Source organism: Desmodus rotundus, chromosome 1 (assembly GCF_022682495.2).
Source record: "Desmodus rotundus isolate HL8 chromosome 1, HLdesRot8A.1, whole genome shotgun sequence".
Taxonomy (NCBI): Eukaryota; Metazoa; Chordata; class Mammalia; order Chiroptera; family Phyllostomidae; genus Desmodus; species Desmodus rotundus.
Genome location: NC_071387.1, coordinates 100553339 through 100573555, shown reverse-complemented (window position 1 = coordinate 100573555; position 20217 = coordinate 100553339). Strand labels below are relative to the sequence as shown.

At 42.0% G+C, this 20217-nt stretch overlaps 1 protein-coding gene across 2 annotated transcripts; it reads right to left on the bottom strand.

Annotated features, from left to right (window-relative positions):
• Positions 1-7527: 7527 nt before the first annotated feature.
• LOC112298338 (zinc finger protein 75D) lies at positions 7528-20206 on the bottom strand. 2 transcript variants are annotated; one of them, XM_045189801.2, is made up of 8 exons: positions 18137-20204; positions 16706-16901; positions 16014-16105; positions 15600-15726; positions 14451-14542; positions 14027-14153; positions 11559-11669; positions 7528-11154 (listed from the first exon to the last, which is right to left on the bottom strand). In XM_045189801.2, exons 1-8 carry the CDS (start codon positions 18545-18547, stop codon positions 10475-10477), a joined length of 1836 nt encoding a protein of 611 aa, XP_045045736.2. In that variant the 5' UTR covers positions 18548-20204; the 3' UTR covers positions 7528-10474. The 2 variants fall into 2 exon arrangements, with proteins under 2 accessions (XP_045045736.2, XP_053784669.1); XM_053928694.1 differs by lacking the exon at positions 14027-14153 and having other exon boundaries at positions 11017-11154; positions 18137-20206.
• Positions 20207-20217: the final 11 nt, after the last annotated feature.

Below are 20217 nucleotides of genomic sequence, written 5' to 3'. Positions count from 1 at the left end.
TACCAGACAGCCCCTGCCCTCTAGTTGCTCACATTCTAATGGGGGAAGACAGATAAAAACAAGTGAACAAACCAAATAACTCTTAATTTGTGATACATGTTATGAAGGGAATAAACACAGTGCTCAGAGTGATAAGAATATATATGACTGACTTGTACATGAGTTAAGGTCAAGGGAGGAAAGAGCCCTTGGACAAGTTAGGATTTTAACATGTGGGAGCTTTGCAAAAACCAAAGAGGAGAATATTGTAGGAGTGCCTTTTCACTCAAAGAAGAATAAGATTGGAAATATGAGCTTCTCCTTTTAGAAGGTTAAATAATTTTAATGCTGGGTAATGTTTACTCACCACAGTTAAAGAATGAAGAAACATTTTTTTTTTAAAAAACCATTTTCCTAACTCCTCTGTGTAAGAAACTATTCCTTAAGCTAACTTTTTTAATTTAAGAATTTTCTAAAGTTAAAAGTACTTAATTTTACATTTCCCTTATTGAATGTTAAAGATTCTTCACTTTTTGGTTTTTTCAAATGCTTTGAAACTGTTCAGTTTTTTGTGCAAATCATGGACAAATGCTTAGTGTGAAAATTATGTTGGTAATATACCCATTGATTTAAAAAAATGCAACAGTAAGCTTTCTTACTTTTTCCTTAAATGTGCAGTATATCCAAATACTACAAAGCTTAATCTTTTCTGTTAGTGCTAAAAGTGGTGCAATATTCATCATCCTACTGTGGTAGAAATGAGAAGCAATTCTGACAGTTTTCCTAAATCTGAAACTCAATGTAAGAAAAGAGCTTGTTTGCTTAATTCTTCTCATGGGAGGTAGATGGAAGAACTGTTGTAAGTACAAACATCATCAGATACGGGTGCATGACACAGGAAGAAAGCACTTCGGTGTGGCACGGTACCATTGCCCATTGCAAAATTCACAAAGGAAGGAAACCCTACGCATAAAGCAAGTCCAGTAGATGTTTTAAATGGTCCCCAGAGCTTGTTCTCCACTGAAACCTCACAAGAAAGAAACTATAAAAGAGACATATGTGGAAAAGATTCAGTAACAACATGCTTATGTACTTGTTTGGAAAGAACCTTAGAAATACAGTGTGGGTAAAGCTTCAAAATTTCCTACTTAATCAAAATTACAGCTAAGCTTTAGAACAACTGTTATTCTGAACTGTCAGAAATCCAGCTGAATGGAAGTCCTACAACTATGGAATTAAAGAAGAAAACAACTACAGAATTAAAGAAGAAACCACACTGAGACCAGTAGCAGAGGCAGAGACACAGAATGGGCTGGTCCTACACCCACCTGTGGTAGATAAAAATCAGGACACAGGGTTGCCAGTTCAATTCCCAATCAGGGTATATGCCTGGGTTGTGAGCCAGGTCCCCAGTAGGGGGTGTGTGAGAGGCAACCACACATTGATATTTCCTTTCTTTCTCCCTCCCTACCCCTCTCTCTAAAAATAAATTTAAAAAATCTTTTTTTAAAAAACCAGGAGGAATATCCAAAGAGCGAGGAGTCTCAGCTCCACACCAGGACCGCAGCCCAGGGCCTGCAGTACTAGAAAGAGAAGTCCCCATAACTTTCAGCTGTAAAAACCAGCAAGGATTAAGGTGGTAGATGACAGAAACTTCTGAGCCTCAGGCAGTTCCTCTTAAAGGACCATGCACAGACTTACTTGGACTCACTCCCTCTGAGTTCCAGCGTAGAAGCAGCAGATTGAAAGGCATCAGAGACATATGGGGAGGAACTGAATTGTCTGGCATCAGGACAAGAGCTGGGGGAGGCAGCTTTCTCACAGACAGAAGTGCTAGCATAGGCTATTTTTCCTTTTCTGCCCCTGCCCCACAGAGTTACAAAGCCAGCAGGTGGGCAGCATATCTGAGACTCCATCAACCTGGCTCATACTTGTTTCCCCACCCTGGTGATTCCCTGAGGCCCTGCCCCACCCAACTTTTGGGCCCATCCAACCTGTTTCCAATGGCTTTTCCATATGAATGGCTTGTCTTAGCCCATGCTTCAGACTTTTCCAAATTCTCTCAAACAAGCATCTAGCTTCAGCAAGCACTGTACCTCTTGCTAACTTGCCTCAGACCCAGAACTAGTAGCAGCCACCTTTGGTTCACAGCATGGCCTCCCATGGGCACCTCCAAGCCCAGCACAAGTAGCAGCCATCTGCAGATCACTTTGTAGCTTTGGCTGTGTGATCCGGAGCAAAACACAGTCAGTATCTTACCCTGGATGTGTCAATAGCAATCAAGGCTCAACTACAAAGGGAGGGTGTACACAGCCTACATGGTGGGTGCACCTCGAGTGCCCTAGGGAGGCTGTGCCACTGGACCCTAGAGGACACCTACTACATTAGGCCCCTCTACCAAGCCTGGGAGACATAGCAGCTCCACTTAATCCATAGAAACAAACACAGGGAAGCTGCCAAAATGAGACAAAGAAATATGGCCCAAATGAAAAAACAAATCAAAACTCCAGAAAAAGAACCAAAAATGAAGACAAGGAAACTAATCAAGATGCTCATAAAACTGATTGAGCTCGGTTGCAATATGAAGGCTACCCAAAGTGAAATAAAACAAAATATATAGGGAACCAACAGTGAAGGGAAGGAAACCAGGGCTCAAATCAACAGTTTAGAGCAGAAGGAAGAAATAAACATTCGACCAGAACAGAATGAAGAAACAAGAATTGAAAAAAATGAGGAGAGGCTTAGGAAACTATGGGACAACTTTAAGCGCTCTAACATCTGAATCACAGAAGTGCCAGAAGGAGAAGAACAAGAACAAGAAATTGAAAACTTATTTGTACAAATAATGAAGGAGAACTTCCCCAATCTGGCAAAGGAAATAGACTTCCAGGAAGCCCAGAGAATCCCAAAGAAATTGGACCCAAGGAGGAACACACCAAGGCACATCATAATTACATTACCCAAGATTAAAGATAAAGAATCTTAAAAACAGCAAGAGAAAAGGAGACAGTTACCTACAAAGGAGATCCCATAAGACTATCAGCTGATTTCTCAAAAGAAACCTTGCAGGCAAGAAGGGACTGGAAAGAAGTATTTGAAGCCATGAAAGGCAAGGACTTACATCCAAGATTGCTCTATCCAGCAAAGCTTTCATTTAGAATGGAAGGGCAGATAAAGTGCTTCCCAGATAAGGTCATATTAAAGGAGTTCATCATTACCAAGCCCTTATTATATGAAATGTTAGAGGGACTTATCTAAGATAGAAGATGATCAAAACTATGAACAGTAAGATGACAACAAACTCATAACTATCAACAACTGAAACTAAAAAACAAAAACAAAAACTAAGCAAACCAAACAACTAGAACAGGAACAGAACCAGAGAAATGGAGATCACATGGAGGGTTTTTAGTGGGGAGGGGGAGAGGAAGGATGGGGAGGGAAAGGTACAAGGAATTAGAAACATAATTGGTAGGCATAAAATAGATGGGGAGAGGTTAAGAATAGTATAGAAAACTAAGAAGCCAAAGAACTTACATGTACAACCCATGCACATGAACTAATGGGTGGGGAATGCTGGAGGATGGGCGGGGAGAGGGGGATGGCGTGCAGGGCAGAGTGGGAATAAAGGGGAGAAAAAAATTGGGAAAACTGTATTAGCATAATCAATAAAATATACTTAAATTTTTTTTTAAAGAATAATTTATAGGGAATCAACAGTAGAGTGGAAGAAGATGAGAATCAAATCAGTGACTTGGAATATAAGGAATTAAAAAAACAACCAATCAGAACAGCAAGAAGACAGAATCCAAAAAAAATGCGGATAGTGTAAGGAGCCTCTGGGACAACTTCAAGCAAGCCAACATTCACATCATGGGCGTGCTGGAAAGAGAAAAAAAGAGAGCAAGAAATTGAAAAATTATTTGAAAAAGAAATGACAGGAAACTTCCCTAACTTGGTGAAAGAAATAAACATGCAAGTCCAGGAACCACAGAGAGTCCCAAACAAGATGGTTGCAAAGAGGCCCACTCCAAGACACATCATAATTAAAATGCCAAAGGTTAAAGATAAAGAGGGAATCTTAAAAGCAGAAAGAGAAATTACGTTAGTTGCCTACAGGGGAACTCCCATAAGACTGTGAGCTGATTTCTCAAAAGAAACTCTGCATGCCAGAAGGGATTGGCAAGAAATGTTGAAAGTGATAAAAAGCAAGAACCTACAACCAGATTTTTCTACCCAGCAAAACTATCATGTGGAATCGAGTGACAAATAAAGAGCTTCCCAGACAAGAAAAAGCTAAAGGAGTTCATCACTAACCAGTATTATATGAAATGTCAGAGTCTTCTTGAAGAAAATTGAAAATATGAACAATAAACTGGCAATAAATACATATCTACCAAAAATTGAATCTAAAAAACAAAATAAATAAGCAAGCAGAACAGAAACAGGAGCATAGATACAGAGAACGTTTTGATGGTTGCCAGATAGGAGAGGAGTAGGGGGCAATGAGAAAAAAAGGTGAAGGGATTAAGAAACACAAATTGGTAGTTACAGAATCACCATGGGGATGTAAACTACAGCATAGGGAATAGACAAAGAAGATATATGCATGACCCATGGATATGGACAATTGGATTGCCGTCCATGTTCAATCAGGCATGAGGATTGCCTGAGGGAGTGAGGGGACTGGGTAGAGGGGGACAAAGGGGGAAAAACTGGAATAACTGTAATAGCATAAATAATAAAATATAATTTTAAAAACTTTCCTCTTTGAGTGTACTTCAGAGACTCTATATGAGAGAGAACCCATAGAAAGTAAGAACTTCCACAAACAATTGACTCTAAGCTCTAGAGGGAAAGCCTACAAGAGAAAAGTTAATAGGTAGCCTTGATCCAATAGACATGAGAGGGGAAACTGAAGGTGCTCAGTAAGCACTTGTCAGTGGAGTGACTCAAGTGAATGCTTAAAAAATCTTTTATGGAGTTCAAATCTTTTGTAATCCCAACTGTCCAGGTAGATGGAAAAAGCTGCTTAACATCCTTCCTCTCAAGCTCTCTATGGGAATTAAATTGTTCTCAAGGTTCCAAAAACTGATTGAAATTCCAGCAGTCTTAGTTTTAGTTTGATTCCACGTTCTCCTCCTGTCATTCCTCTCCAGTTAAAAGATAGCTGAGGTTCTCATCATCAGCTTGGGGTTCCAGAGTCCACTTAGTAGTGGACACTCTGAGAACTCTCAGCACTTTTGCTGCTTAGACCAGGGCAGAGAAGGGGTTGAGGCTTTGAGGGATAGCCTGGGTCAATGATGCAGTGCTCAGAACCAACCTTGGAGCCACTGTAAGACTGTTACCTAACAAATTTAAAAAGCACCCTCTGCCCTGGCTGGTGTGACTCACTGGATTGAGTGCCAGCCTGCAAACCAAAAGGTCACCTGTTTGATTCCCTGTCAGGGCACAAGCCTGGGTTGTGGGCCAAGTCCTCAGTTGGTGGTAAACAAGAGGCAACCAACTGACGTTTCTCTCCCTTTCCTTCTCCTTCCCTTCCCTCTCTGAAAATAAATAAGATCTTTAAAAAATAAAAAGCAACTCTTGGTTTGTCCTAAAAGTCATCTGGGTATGGAGGAGATATTTGTGAGAACTTTAACACTAATATTAGAGACTGAACCTATGGTGTTGTCTGATTTCATTTTTAAAACAAGCCTCAGGAGGGAAGGAATGCGGCAGGGGGAAAACTTGGAAAGAAAAGAGCAGTGATCCCTTCCACCTAAAACGTACTTTTTTTCCGAGGAACCACAGCTGTGTGGATGCGGGTAGACTTTTTACACGGGGACAAGTTCTTCCAGCATTTTTACCTGCATGCTCCGAGACAGTCGGGTGCATCGGTCTTTTCAGCAGAACCTGCCTTAGGCACTTAACTTTTTGTGGCTCAGGCACCCCAAGACAAAAAAAAAAAAGAAAAAGAAAAAGGCCCAAATGAAAGAACAGAAGATCAAAGCTCCAGAAAAAATACAACTAAGTGATGAAGAGATAGCCAACCTATCAGATGCACAGTTCAAAACACTGGTAATCAGGATGCTCACAGAATTGGTTGAATTTGGTCGCAAATTAGATGAAAAAATGAAGGCTACGCTGAGTGAAATAAAGGAAAATGTACAGGGAACCAACAGTGACAGGAAGGAAACTGGGACTCAAATCAATGGTGTGGACCAGAAGGAAGAAAGAAACTTCAACTAGAAAAGAATGAAGAAAGAATTCAAAAAAGTGAGAAGAGGCTTAGGAACCTCCATGACATCTTTAAACATTCCAACATCCTAATCATAGAGGTACCAGAAGGAGAAGAGGAAGAACAAAAAATTGAAAACTTATTTGAACAAATAGTGAAGGAGAACTTCCCTAATCTGGCAAAGGAAATAGTCTTCCAGGAAGTCCAGGAAGCTCAGAGTCCCAAAGAAGTCGGACCCAAGGAAGCACACACCAAGGTACATCATAATTACATTACCCAAGATTAAAGATAAGAAGAGAATCTTAAAAGCCACAAGAGAAAAGGAGACAGTTACCTACAAAGGAGTTCCCATAAGACTGTCAGCTGCTTTCTCAAGAGACACCTTACAGGTAAGAAGGGGCTGGAAAGAAGTATTCCAAGTCATGAAAGGCAAGGACCTAATCCACGATTGCTCTATCCAGCAAAGCTTTCATTTAGAATGGAAGGGCAGATAAAGTGTTTCCCAGATAAGGTCAAGTTAAAGGAGTTCATCATCACCAAGCCCTTATTATATGAAATGTTAAAGAGATTTATCTAAGAAAAAGATAAAAAATATGAACAGTAAAAATGACAGCAAACTCACAGTTATTAACAACCACACCTAAAACAAAAACAAAAGCAAACTAAGCAAACAACTAGAACAGGAAAGAATCACAGAAATGGATGTCACATGGAGGGTTATCAATAGGGGATTGGGAGGGGGAGAGAAGGGGAAAAGGTACAGAAAATAAGTAGCATTAAATGGTAGGTAGAAAATAGACAAGGGGAGGTTAAAAATAGCATAGGAAATGTAGAAGCCAAAGACCTTATCTGTATGACCCATGGACATGAACTAAAGGAGGGGAATGTGGGTGGGAGGGGGGTGCAGGGCGGAGGGGACTAGAGGAGGAAAAATGGGACAAGTAATAGCATAATCAATAAAATATATTATTTTAAAAATAATAAAAAAAATAAAACAAGCCTCAACAGATTTTGCTTTTAGGTTTTTTGTTTGTTTTTTAAGTAATCTGCTCTTATCCCTGTGATAAGGCTATGTAAATTCCTTTTTTCAACTCCCACATGTCCACACCAAATTCCAACCGTACAGAGTTCTGAGACATTGTGCTGCTGGATATTGCCTAAGCTAGGACATTCCCACTGGAGAGTTCTCACTCCCCAGCTGAGGTGTCCCACCCCTGCTTTCCTACCCAAGCTTCTTCTCAACTGTCATCCCTTAGTTTAGGAAGTGTAGCCAACTTCCTTTATACACTAATAAAGGAAGAATAATAAAGGTGTAGAATATGCCATATGTCCCAGTTTTTGAGGCACAACTCACAGGTTTCACAGCGTTAGTTACCAAACCATTCCTTGAAATCTATTGTACTCACATAAGGAATGAAAAGCAACTGCTACCCTCTGCCTAGCCCACAGACCAACAGAAACACATCTTGTGCACATGGGGCAGTAGTGCACAAGAAAACAAAGAACAGAGTAATAAGGCCACAGGGGAAGGCTGCCTTGTCCACTTGAATAACTAATCTCCCCAGGATATGTTCCCTGACAAGCAATCAGTCTTTCCTTAATATCACTGGCAGTCTTCTTTATTTACTTTATTTTTCTTTTCACCTACAGTCTTGTAAGCTCCTAAGTGTTCCCATCAATGTTACTTCAGTTCAGGGGAACATCTAGAGGAAGCTAGATCTCTCCTGAGAGCCAAAGGTCAAGTGGAATAAAAAAAAAAAATGTTGCAGAGCTCTAGTAGAAGGGCCACCTCCATTAAAACAGGCCAGGTTATACTGCAGAAACACACAGCACACAGTATCCCAGTGGTTAAACACAAAAGTTTATTTCTTGTTCCCACAAAGTCCAAAAGTCCATTACAGGCCTAGGAGACTAATGAGAAGAGCTGACCTGCCATGTGAAGGACTCAGCATTGTAGACTAGTTTCGTCTCATGGTTCCTGTCTCTGTATGTGCTTCCATGTTGGGGCAAGAAAGGAGAGCACTGGTTTCAGCCCAGAAGTGAGGATTCTGCTCACAACCCACTGACCAAAATGGCTGACGGCCCTAACTGCAAGGAGCAGAAAAGCATAATCAGTCTCCTTTTTATTGTTCACTAGAATATAAGCTCCACGAGGGTATGCATTTTTTTTTGTTCACACCTATGTCCTTGGTCTGTAACATTGCCTGGATGCATAAAAGGCCACCATTCAATGTACTGCCAACCAGAAATCCACATGTACCTTGTTGGGAGAAAAGACAGAATCCCAGGGGTCTAAGGCTGAGGGTGTTGGATACGAGCTACTCAGACCAAAGCTTCAGTGTTGCCATGTAAGAAATATTTGGTGTAGTTCACCTTGGGGAAGAAAATTAACTCTCACTGAAGGTGCCAGACCAAAGTTCAGGTGACTTACACCAAAAAATACTGAAGCCACAAACCAAATCAGTATAACCAGTGCCCAGCTCCAAAAAGGAGCTGCAAGAACCACAAATGCATCTGCTCCTTTAATGTAGTCAGTCTGCTGAACATATTTGGGGAGCAGGGGAAAGGAAAGAAATGCACACTGAGCATCTACTGTTGCTAAGGCTGGTAGGTGCTTCTCTTTCCTTAATCCCTGTAATCCCCAAATGACCCTGAGGTGAGTGTTTTCACTATTTCATAGAGAAAATGGAGACTTAAGAGTGTTTTAGTAACCAATCAAGAAACAGAAATGTTTCACAAGCTAGAAATAGATACAATACAATGTCATCTAGTCTGGCTCTGTAGAAATAACATACAAAATCCTAGTAATCCTGCCTTTAGGCCTCACTGATGAAGCTAAGTTACCCCTAACAGAAGTTTGTGCTTTAATTTCCTCATTTATAAAATAGATTTGGAAGAGAGAATTTAACCCCTGAAAGCTCTAACAAGAATACATCTGAGTCAAAGGTAGAAATAAAGGGTAGGTTATAAGAATATCCACAGCCTACAGGTTTTCAGCAGTGTATCAAACATCACCCAGGACTACCACTAAATGCTGCTCTGAAGAGAACAAGTATAGGCAGACCCTGCCTAATAGTTTACAGTGTAAGACAACCCATATGGATGTGGACTGACTCATTTTTGCCAACCACTCTGCATCAGTTCCCAAAACTGTCCTTTTGGAAACCTGGTCTCCTGCTGAATGGATTCCCTGGTCACCATACACAGTGCACCACAGAACGCTGTCTGCAGCACACGCTCCAGTTCCCGGACACATAAATCTCTCCTGATTCTTAATAACAAAAGCCAAATGAAAAAGCAAACAAACAAAATCCTGAGAAGTTAAACCTAGACTCCCATTAACTTTCTTTTAGGCCTCAGGAAAGTGCTAATTTTTATGGCTATTTTATCCTATTAATATTGTGAGGGAAGGAAAGTCATTTCTTTTATTGCAGAAAATTCTTCTTTACATCTAATACATTATTCCATGGCTAAAAATTCCAACATGTTTCCATATAATCTCATTAGAAATGTTTTCCTTTTTTCCAAAAAACACCAATGAGAGGAAAGATAGTGCATTGTTAGTTATCGGGCAGATTCTCGAGTGGTGAAGTAAACATGATTTCATTGAAGTAAAATTTGTGCTAATATGACTTAAGAGCTAAAGTTGCTAAAAAGTTCAAGAAAAAACTTTTTGTCAAGTGACAAGAGGAGGAAAATCCAATTTGGTTCTTAGAAAACTTTACATTAGAATTCATTTCTGTCCCATGAGACTATTGAAATTGTTAATCCTGCTACGTTAGAGATAATGGTATGCAATTAAATGAGATATTATTGCTTTCTGTTTTGGAAGACGATGCTACAAATGTTTCTGTTGCATGTGTTTAAGAGTGGCTGGGGGGATCAATGCAAAACCAACACTGTTTACCTCTGGGACCCAGAAGACTGATTCATGGCTTCATCTGCTACTTGAAGCTGAATTTGATATTTTAGCAGGTACAATCCCAAAACAGCTTCTTCCATTTTGAGAAAGTTCTTAGAACACTAATCTTGCTAAGGAATTCTCTATAGGTTTTAAGTAAAAACAGTAAGTAGTACAGTATGCATTAAGCAGTTTAATGCATCTCCTGCAGAGTCAAATTTGATTTCTTTCTGTGCAACATGATGCTGATATCCCCAAATATTCCACTGATGAAAAATTCATGCTTCATAGTTTTGTATTTTTCCACAAACTTTAGCATCAAACTCCACTTGGTGAATTTGTTCAGACTGATGACACTGGACAAGCTTCCCCCTTCACTGGTGGAGTTTCTGGTGCCTAAGAAGGCTCGACCGCCTGCTGAAGTTTCTTCTGCATATGTTACAGGAATAAGGCTGCTCACCTGTGTGGGTTCTCCGATGTTTAATAAGATGGGAGTTCTGACTAAATTTTTTTCCACATTCATGACATGTAAAGGGCTTCTCTCCAGTGTGAGTTCTTTGGTGTGTATGGAGATTTGTATTTTGACTGAAGCTTTTCCCACACCATGAGCATTTATATGGTTTTATTCCTTGGTGTGTTGTTAAGTGCTTATTACGATCTGAACTCCATCTAAACCTCTTATCACACTGTGGGCATTTATATGGTTTCTCTTCAGTGTGAATTCTTTGGTGCTTAATAAGGTCAGAGCTGACTCTGAAGCTTTTCCCGCATTCCTGACATTTAAAAGGCTTCTCTGCTGCACGTTCTTTCTTGTGACGATCCATAAGTTTCAGCAGCTCTTGTTTCCAAGTTGAAAGCTTCTTTCTTTTCTTTACTGTTAAATCTTGGTGCCATTTCCCCACCCTGTTCATTTCACCATGATTTTCTTTGACTGTTGTTTTCTGGGGAACTTTCACTCTGGCCTTTTTTGATATTATGTCTCTAGGTGCTTCTATTTCTAAGCCAGAAAGACACACAGGCTGATGACTTTCACTGTCATTTTTGAGCTTTAACCCTGTTGGAATTAATATGACAATGAGCCAACTGAATAGCAGAGCAAGAAAACCACAGCAATGGAGAGAAAAAAAATCAAAGATCATTGATTTTTTTTAAAACAGGTAAATAGAATCTTAATAAAAGTTAAGTCCTTGGCTCTGGCCAAGTAGCTCTGTTGGGCAGAGCGTCATCCCGATACCCCAGGGTTGTGAGTTGGATCCCTGGTCAGGGCACATAAAGGAATCAACCAATGAATGCATAAATGGGTGGATCAACAAATCTATGTTTCTCTCTTACTCCTCCTACCTCTTCCCCTCTAAAGTCAATAAATAAAAATCTAAAAAAACATTTCTCTAAAAAATGTTAAGTCCTTGCAAAGGTTCCTATTAAGGCATATTTCTTGTCTTCCCATGGTATATTTACCTATAGGCAGCTCTCCAGGACTGTCCATGAACTCCGTGGATCCTTGAACCCATGGCTCTTTCCCTTGTTCTAGACAGGAGATCACTTTAGGTTTGGGGAGCACAAATAAGGCTGTGAAATGGAAAAACTGAGGTCAAAAACTGGTACCTTGCCCTCACTGGTGTGGCTCAGATGGTTGGGCATCATCCAGCAAAGCAAAAGTGCTAGTGCAATTCCCGGTCAGGGCACATGCCTGGGTAGAGGGTTCAGGCCCCAGAAGGAGCGCATGTGAGAGGCAACAGATCAATTTTTCTTTCATTGGTGTTTTTCTCCCTTTCTTTCTCCCTCCCTTAGCCTCTCTCTAAAAATAAATAAGTAAAATATTAAAAAAGACAATCTGGGCCCTGGCTGGTATGGCTCAGTGTATTAAGCGCTGCCCTGCAAACCAAAGGGTTGCCGGTTTGATTCCCAGTCAGGGCACATACCTAGGTTGCAGGCCAGGTCCCCAGTAGGGGGTGTGTGAGAGGCAACCATACATTGATGTTTCTCTCCCTCTCTGTGACCTTCCCTTCTCTCTAAATAAATAAATAAATAACATCTTTAAAAAAAAGACAACCTGGTACCTTAACAATGATTCACTAATTCCAAACTATTTTAGTAAGAGTAAAGAACACTTACAATTTGTTATGCCTAAATGGTTAAATGATTAGACATTCATATCAGGTATCAGTTATACTATGAATTTGTGGTTGGTATGCAAAGTGGAGATTGAGAAATAAACCTAGCTTGATCAATGGAAAGGACATAGGTCATGGCAATCTTGTACATGTTCCTTCTCTTCTGCCACCAATAAATAACCCCACACTTGACCAAGTTGAAATAAAACTCCAGAGGTTGCAGGGAATACAGGCTGGTCTTATTAACTCTTTAGGACTCACCCTGAATAAACCCAGGTCTAGCAGAGTCAATGTGAAGGTCAGTGGGTTGGGTATAATATGCACAAGTGTCATAATTATACTTTGCATTTTGCTCTTGAGCACCAGAAAGTGAAATAGGAAAAATTTCTACTACTCCTATAGCTCAGCGGTTCATATGCAGTTGGACAAAACATATCAGTATCATTTAGTGACAAATGTTTTAAAAGAAATTAAAGCAGGGTAAAAGAGCATTTAAGATTCTGCTTCTGTGAAGCTATCTGAGATATGGCTACGTGGAAGGCCTCTTTGAGAAAATAATATTTGAGATCTAAAAGTGCAAGTTTCGCCATATAGCAGAAAAGTATGCCAGGCAGAGGAAAGGAGAAAGTAGAAATGAGTATGGCAAGTTTAAAAAACAAGCCCTATTACAGAAACTACTATAAAGGACACATGAACAAATCCAAGGGGGAGGGTGGAGAGGGGGGAGGGAAGTGGGTTCACCTGGGGTGGGGTGAAGGGATGGGGGAAAAGGCATACAACTGTAATTAAATAACAATAAATAAATTAAAAAAAAAAAAAAAAAAAAAAAAAACAAGCCCTGGATGGATACTAGGTAGCTCCCAGCAACTAGGATACTAGTTGCTTAGGGCATCATCCTGATATGCCAAGGTTGTGGGTTTGGTCTCCAGTCACAGCATACAATCAATGAATGAATGCATAAATAAGTGGAACAAGATATTGATGTTTCTCCCCGCACCCCTGCTTCCTCTCTCTCTCTCTAAAAATCAAACAAACAAACAAACAAATAAATAAATAAATCCCAGCAAGAAGACCAGTGTGGCCAAAGAGAACTGAACAAGGGTACAGTGGTAGGAGATAAAGACAGAAAGGGGAGGAAACATCAGATCTTGAAATGTCTTGAGAACCTTGGTAAGGAAAAGTCTGTATTTTATTCTCAATGCGGTGAAAAGTCATCATAAGGTTCTGAACCAGGAAAATGTCATAATCTGATTAGGTTTTAACAGACTGGCTGCTGCATAGAAAACATATCCTATGGGAGGGCAAGAGTGTTGGGAGAAGGAGCCAGTTAAAAAGCTAGTAGGGCAGACCTGGTTTGAGATACTACTGGCTTAGACCAGAATGCTAACAAGGTAGGAAGACGAGACATAGTTGGACTCAGGCTACACTGTGAAGATGGAGCGAAGGTGGAGCCAAGAGAATAGTGATGCATTAGTAGTAAGGTATGATGACAAAATAACGAGAAAGAATGACTACGCTTCTTGCTCTGAGCATCTGAGTGAACAGAACTGTTCTTTACTGAGATGAGAAGATATGAGAAGAGAAGGTTTGGAGAAAAGAAAGGAAAGAGACCCAGAATTCTATGTAAGGTAAGGAATGTGTACTTAGAAAAAGCTCCCAGGTGACCTGGATACACCTTTCTTGTGCAAACACCATCAAGTTGGGAACCAACCAGCTACTGGAACAGATTATTTCACAGGGGAGTATTCACAATAAGTCAAGAACATGACAGATTACTCAACTTCTATACAAGGGGAAGGGGAGAATCTTTACCTAGAGAGATGACAGTTTCATAGTTTTCATGCATTACATCATTGTATAGGGCCTTCTGACTGGGATCCAGTAATTCCCATTCTTCCCTCGAAAAATACACGGCCACTTCTTCAAATGTCAATAAGGTCTAAAGAAAAGAATGGGCTTCAGCTCAGTACTTAAGACTCCAAAAGCAGCCGTAACATTTGGCCGATGAACTGAATAGTAGGCCACACACTGAGGACATGACATGATTAACAGCACATGATTTTTTAAAAGTGAAAAAGCAGAAAGGAAGGAGGCAAGGGATCAGTAAACAGCCTGGGACGTGTCCAGTTCCCCAGGGAGCACATCTGGGCTAACACACCTCTGAGGACCTGCTGGGCAGTGTGGGTCATGGGCAGCAGGGAAAGGCAGCCCTAAACAGCTGGAAAGCACAGCTCACCTGGGACTCAGGCAAGAAGAGCTCAGACGTCACTGTCCAATCTTTGGTGTTTGTCTGCTCAGGAAAGGCTAGGGTCTGGTGAGCAGGCACAGCTGTGGGTGGAAAAGAGCCATCGGAAATTTCTCTTGCATCTATGAACATTCTATGCACATTTCTAAAATATACAAGATCCTGCTTCTTTCAGTAGAGTACTCCTTTACAAGTGTTATGTGATACCTAGAAGTGACTACCAGTTCTTACAACCAGTTCCCATATTGACTGTCCTCAGTTTTCATGACTGAAGTCAATTAAAAGGAAATCTCATTATTTTTCTTATATTAAATAAATTATTCTGAGGGGGGCAAAAATTAGAGGTATCTGAAAATGTAGTACTCAGAGAGTCCAGTATGCCAGGTAAAGAAAGTGGGAAAGTAAAAATAAGCATGGAAAGTTCAAGAAACAGCAAGAAGACCAGTGTGGCTAGAGGATGGAGTCAGGGCATGAATGACAGGGAGGTGAGTAGGGGCCAGATCTTGGAGGGGCCTACACACCTCATAAGGAGTTCAGGTTTTATTCTGAATGTGTGAAAAGTTATTGTAAGGTTTTGAAGCAGAGAAATGTCATTATCTCAACAGATTTTTAAAAGACTCTAACTGTCAGGGAAAATAGGCTGTTGGAGGTCAAGAGTGGTAGCTGGGGCATCAGTTGCAAAGCTGGTTAGAGAAGCCACTGGCTTAGGCCAGAATGCTAACAGGGCAAGAGAATAAGACATGGTTGGACTCAGGCTATGATGTTAAGGTGGAGCCAAGAGGACCAGTGATGCATTAGTAGTGGGGTATGATGGCAAGATCAGAATAAAGGATGACCCAGGTTTTTTGGCCAGAATTATTGGGTAAATGGTGGTACCATTTATGGAATTGGAAAGAGAATTATAGGAGGAGATCTGTAGGGCAGAGTGCAAGGAGAGATAAAGAAATTTAGGATAAGGAATGAACATATGAACTTCATAAAAGCTCCAGGTAATCTGGATAAACCTTTCCCTTACCCACACCATCGAGTTGAGAACCACCTAGCTACTGGAACAGACTTTCACACAGGGGTGCATTCCCAGTAAGCTAATAACATTACAGACTACTCAACTTGTAAGCAAAGGGAAGGGAGAATCTTTACCTAAAGAGATAACAGTTTCATAGTTTTCCTGCATTACATCGCTGTAGACAGCCTTCTGACTGAGATCCAGTAACTCCCATTCTTCCCGTGAAAAATACACGGCCACTTCTTCAAATGTCAATAAGCTCTAGAAAAGAGAATGGGCTTCATTCAGTACCTGCAACACAGAAGCAGCCCTAACATCAGGCCCATGAACTGCATCATAGGCCACACACAGAGGAATTAATAGCACATGATTTCTTAAAAGTGAAAAGGCAGAAGGGAAGGAGGCAAGAGAGAGATGAGCACAGCCTGGGGGTGTCCAGTTCCCCAGGGAGAACATCTGGGCTAACACGCCTGTGAGCACCTGCTGGGCAGTGTGGGTCCATGGGCAGCAGGGAAAAGCAGCCTAAACAGCTGGAAAGCATAGCTCACCTGGGACTCAGGCAAGAAGAGCTCAGGCGCCACTGTCCAATGGTTATTCTTTAAGTGCTCAGGAAAATCTAGGACTTGGTGAGCGGGTACAGCTGTGGGTGGAAAAGAGCCATCGGAAATTCTATGCATATCCTGAGCTTATTTCTAAAATACAGAAGATCTTGATTTTTTCAGTAGATGGGAAACTTTTACAAGTGTGCGTAGGGCCCATAAATGGCCTCATCGTTGTTAATAAGATCCAAGTATCTATCTCCTCCCAGAAAAGGTTTCCCAGTTTTCATAAGCAAAGTTAGTAACAGTGGATATATTGTCATTTTTTTTTCCTAGTTACAACTGTGTTCACATACTACCACTGACAGCCCGTTTGTGATCCCTATTCCTTGTGTGTTTTGAGGACGGGGTAGCCCATATCCTTTCCATTTTTCTAAGGACCAGAGTTCATGGTGTAATTACCATGGTTCTATGGTTTGGATATTTCTATACCTTAGGCCAACCCCCACCTTTACCCACAGCTGGTCTATTCTAACGCTGTCTGTGTGGAGGGAAGGGGGAAAGAGAGGAGGATCATAATTGCTAACACGGCTGTATTTGCATATCCATAGGGCTGGGCACCCAAAAAATGCTCATAATGTTCTGCCTGAACAAATTACTATCACAGCTCTTCCAGCAGAAATTGTCACAAAGCTCCTTACCCCTCTCACACACAGGCTCACTTTCTTTATGAGTACTCCTGCTCAGCTGTTGCTGTAGATCCTGATATGCACTCCAAATTTCTTCATCCTGGGACCTGCCCGCTGGCGGAGCCTCTGCTGGCTTCAGTTTGAAGCCTGGGGTCTCTGCTGTTTCTCCCAAGAGCACTGCCTCCTTTCCCAGCACACGGACTGCAACCTAGAAATAATTCCCATTCTTGTTACCAGACCTTACTTTAGGCCTGGGGGCTTGTGGTAGTGGGAGGAAACACATAAGAGTCCAGATTATGGGAAGTGTGAGATACTAATGACAAAGAGACTTAAAGAGATAATAGGCCACCAATTTTCCACAAAATCTGGGAAATTTGGCATAAAAGAAAAAAGATGTGGCTACTGCCAGCCCTTCAACACAGCAGCCCCCACCTATCTGCTTAGAGCGTGGCTCTGACCACTAGCAGGGTAGTACAGGGCGCCTGGTCTCATGTTGCCTTGACAGCCTTTTTCTCTTGCCTAAAACCCTACCTTAGTAGTTTCCTGTCTTCCAGTTTTCTCAAAAGATTGAGAAATTGAATTTAAAAAGCTACTCTGTTAACCAGATTTTTCCCATGGCCAGGAAAGATTTCCACAGAGAAGGGATGAAACAGAGAAGGGGCAGAAATGATTCTGGCTCTAATCTCCCTCCACATGATTTTGACACCAAACATATGCCCTGCTCTGTATTCTTTATGGCAGGCCTGCAACCAGTTGCTGTGCTGCCACCTGTCCAAGGGCATAACCTGGATCCCCACTTACCACCAGAGCCAAGGACCAGCCACTAAGGGAGGGCAGGTGAAGGCTCTTGCCTATGGTACAAAGGACACTATCTCTCAGTGCCTTTCTTCTTGCAGCCACTCTTGGGATTTCCAAATCTTCGTTTCCCCCTTTTTTTTCCCCTCCTCTTTCTTCCTCTGCAGTATTACCTAGTTTTTTGGTTTCTCTTTTTCTTTACTATCCTCTCTCTTTTTGTCTCTACACGTTCTCCCTCTTTTGGGTCTGCCCCTTCCTCTCCAACTCCCTGTTACTCTTTGTTTCTTAGAACTTAAGACCCATCTCTTAAGAGAAAAACATATCTTTGTCAATTGCATTAAAATCATAAAAAACAACAACAAAAACACACTCATCTCCTAGGCCAAGCCAGACTAGGCTTATTACTCTCAATACATTCTGGCTTCAAAAATGCAACTCTCTAAAACCCGGGAAGTCTTTTTCAGAATCTCCAAAGCTTGTGGAGTGACTATTGCTGAGGGTCTGTGGTTTCAGGTCCTGCCTTAGGTGGCCTAAAGCAACAACAGATCATTAATCCAATTCACCTTATTTCTCAATTGACTGCCCCCAACCCCCATATATCCACCTTCATCCTATTTCATTGTATATATCAGGAATCATTCTTCTCACCCCATTCCTTGTTTGAGCAGATTCGCTCTGCAAGTGGTCTACCAAGGCCACAGCTTCCTCAATGCTCTGTAGGTGATGCTTCTTTATCCGGGTCTGGGTGTCCCTGGGCAGAATGGTCAGGAACTGCTCTAGCACCAGCAGATCCAATATCTGTTCTTTTGAGTGTATGTCTGGCCTTAGCCACTGACGGCATAATTCCTGAAGTTGACCAACAGCCACACGGGGTCCAGCTGCTTCATGATAGTGGAAACTCCGGAAGTGTTGGCGAGAGCTCTCAGGACTGAGACTGTCCACGTGTGTGGTATACTTCTTATTCTGAGTGGAGCTCTCTGTAACAGGCCCCTTGGTGTCCCACAGAGCCCTAATCTGAGAATTCAAATACTCAGTCACCGTCAGATCTACCGTCATCATTCTGCCCCGAACAATTGTTCCTGGGTTGGGCCCACCTTTGACAACTGAGGCTCAGTCTGGTCTGGAATAAAATCAATAAAAGGATCTTCTTCCTAAGGCACTGAGGGCAGGAAAAAAGAAGTGCAGGTCAATAAGAAAGTCACATGAACTTTACTACTTGCTACTCATTATGAGAAAATGAAGAAAAAACATACTGCCTTGCCTTGTCTTGAAAGTCAACTGTCAGGCCCTTTGTTTCTCTCCTTTTCTTTTTATTATTCAGTTGATCTGTAGCACAGGTCGTTGAAGACAAATGTCAATTAAAGACTGCTTCTATGAATCAGGGAAGTTGGTGGGTGAGGGAATTGGCACCCACTGGCTCCAAAGAGGGGGGTTATCCAAAGAGTTCATTCACATGCTTCCTATCGCACCTTCCCCACGTCAAAGATTAGGAAAACATTCTAAGTTTCTCTTAAATTTTAAAGTATCATCCTAGTATTCTGCTTTTAATAAGGGTACAACTTCTGTGACTCTTAATCCTCTTGTGATGATGGAAGCCTTCACTTCATGGAACATTTGAGACTCTTCTTGTATGAATACTGGAATGAGAGCTGGGACACTGAGAACAGGGTAGAAGGAAAGCAATTAGAGAAAAAATAGCCTTTTCTTCTCAGAAAGCATCCCACAATTAAGTAACTAGATTCTCAAATTCTTCTTTGGTACTTCTTTGCAAGACGTATAAAGAGAGCTACTTGGAAGATTTATACCTGTATTTTTAAATTTCTGTTTACTTGAACTAGGAAAAATTACAGCCGACTTTTCTTTACAAAATGTCTGTCCAAATATCAAGTCATAAAAAAGGGGGAGAATGGCAGTTGGTGATGATTAGGGTGACCCTTCTGCTGACTTTACGTTTCAAGGGTCTTTTAGACTTCTAAGGGAGGCTGAATAGAGACTTTTGAGTCTCACTCTCCTTGAGGTGATGCAGCAGAACCGGCACCGAGATTCTGTCCAGGATGCCACGGTATTCACAAATAGCCGGCTCCTCGCTGCCCACCCTGGCTCAGGAGGCCACGGGGCCTTTTGCATCTGACGCTGAACTGCGGTTCTCTGGAGGTTAACAACAGCCCGGAAACAAAAACATCAACACACGCCAGCAGAGGCGGGAACGTGAACATTTCTGGAGGACAATCGGGCTTCATGAGCACTGTGCAAGCGGGCAGCGTACGACCGTGCCCCCGCCGCGGGCCCGGACCTATCTGCGCAAAAGGCAGAAAGCGTGGCCTCCAGGGCCTGACGGCCGCCCTCGCCCAAGACAGTCTGGCCGCAGGGTCCGGCCGCTAGGCCACGAGATATGGCCGTCTCGCCTCCAACCACCTTGCAACAGCCCCGAGCAGCGGCCGGCAGCTCTCCGGGCATCGGCAGCCTACGCCGAAGGGGAACTGATTCTTGATTACCTCAGACAGCTGGGCTTCACAGACGCCGCTCCCTCTTCCTCCCGCTCAACAGCAAGTCGCCCCACTTCTGGCCGCCGCTCAAAAGCCGCAGCTCTCTGCCTCTGAACGTTCATAAAACGCCTACAGAGCAGAGATGCGCGCGTCCTAGAGTACAGGCCACAGAGGGCCACTGGACGCCGCGGCCCCTTGGGGCCTTTCCTACGCTACGGTCTAAAACCCGCGCCCCCACCGGAA

Bases quoted from the DNA above. Each gene is read 5' to 3' on its own strand.
- LOC112298338 (XM_045189801.2), bottom strand. From the start codon at position 18,547: ATGATGACGGTAGATCTGACGGTGACTGAGTATTTGAATTCTCAGATT. The intron at 16,902-18,136 runs GTGAGAAGAATG...AATTATTTCTAG, and splicing joins CTGCTCAAACAAGGAATGGG to GTTGCAGTCCGTGTGCTGGG. The intron at 15,727-16,013 runs GTGAGCTATGCT...TCTCTTTTCTAG, and splicing joins TCTTCTTGCCTGAGTCCCAG to AGCTTATTGACATTTGAAGA.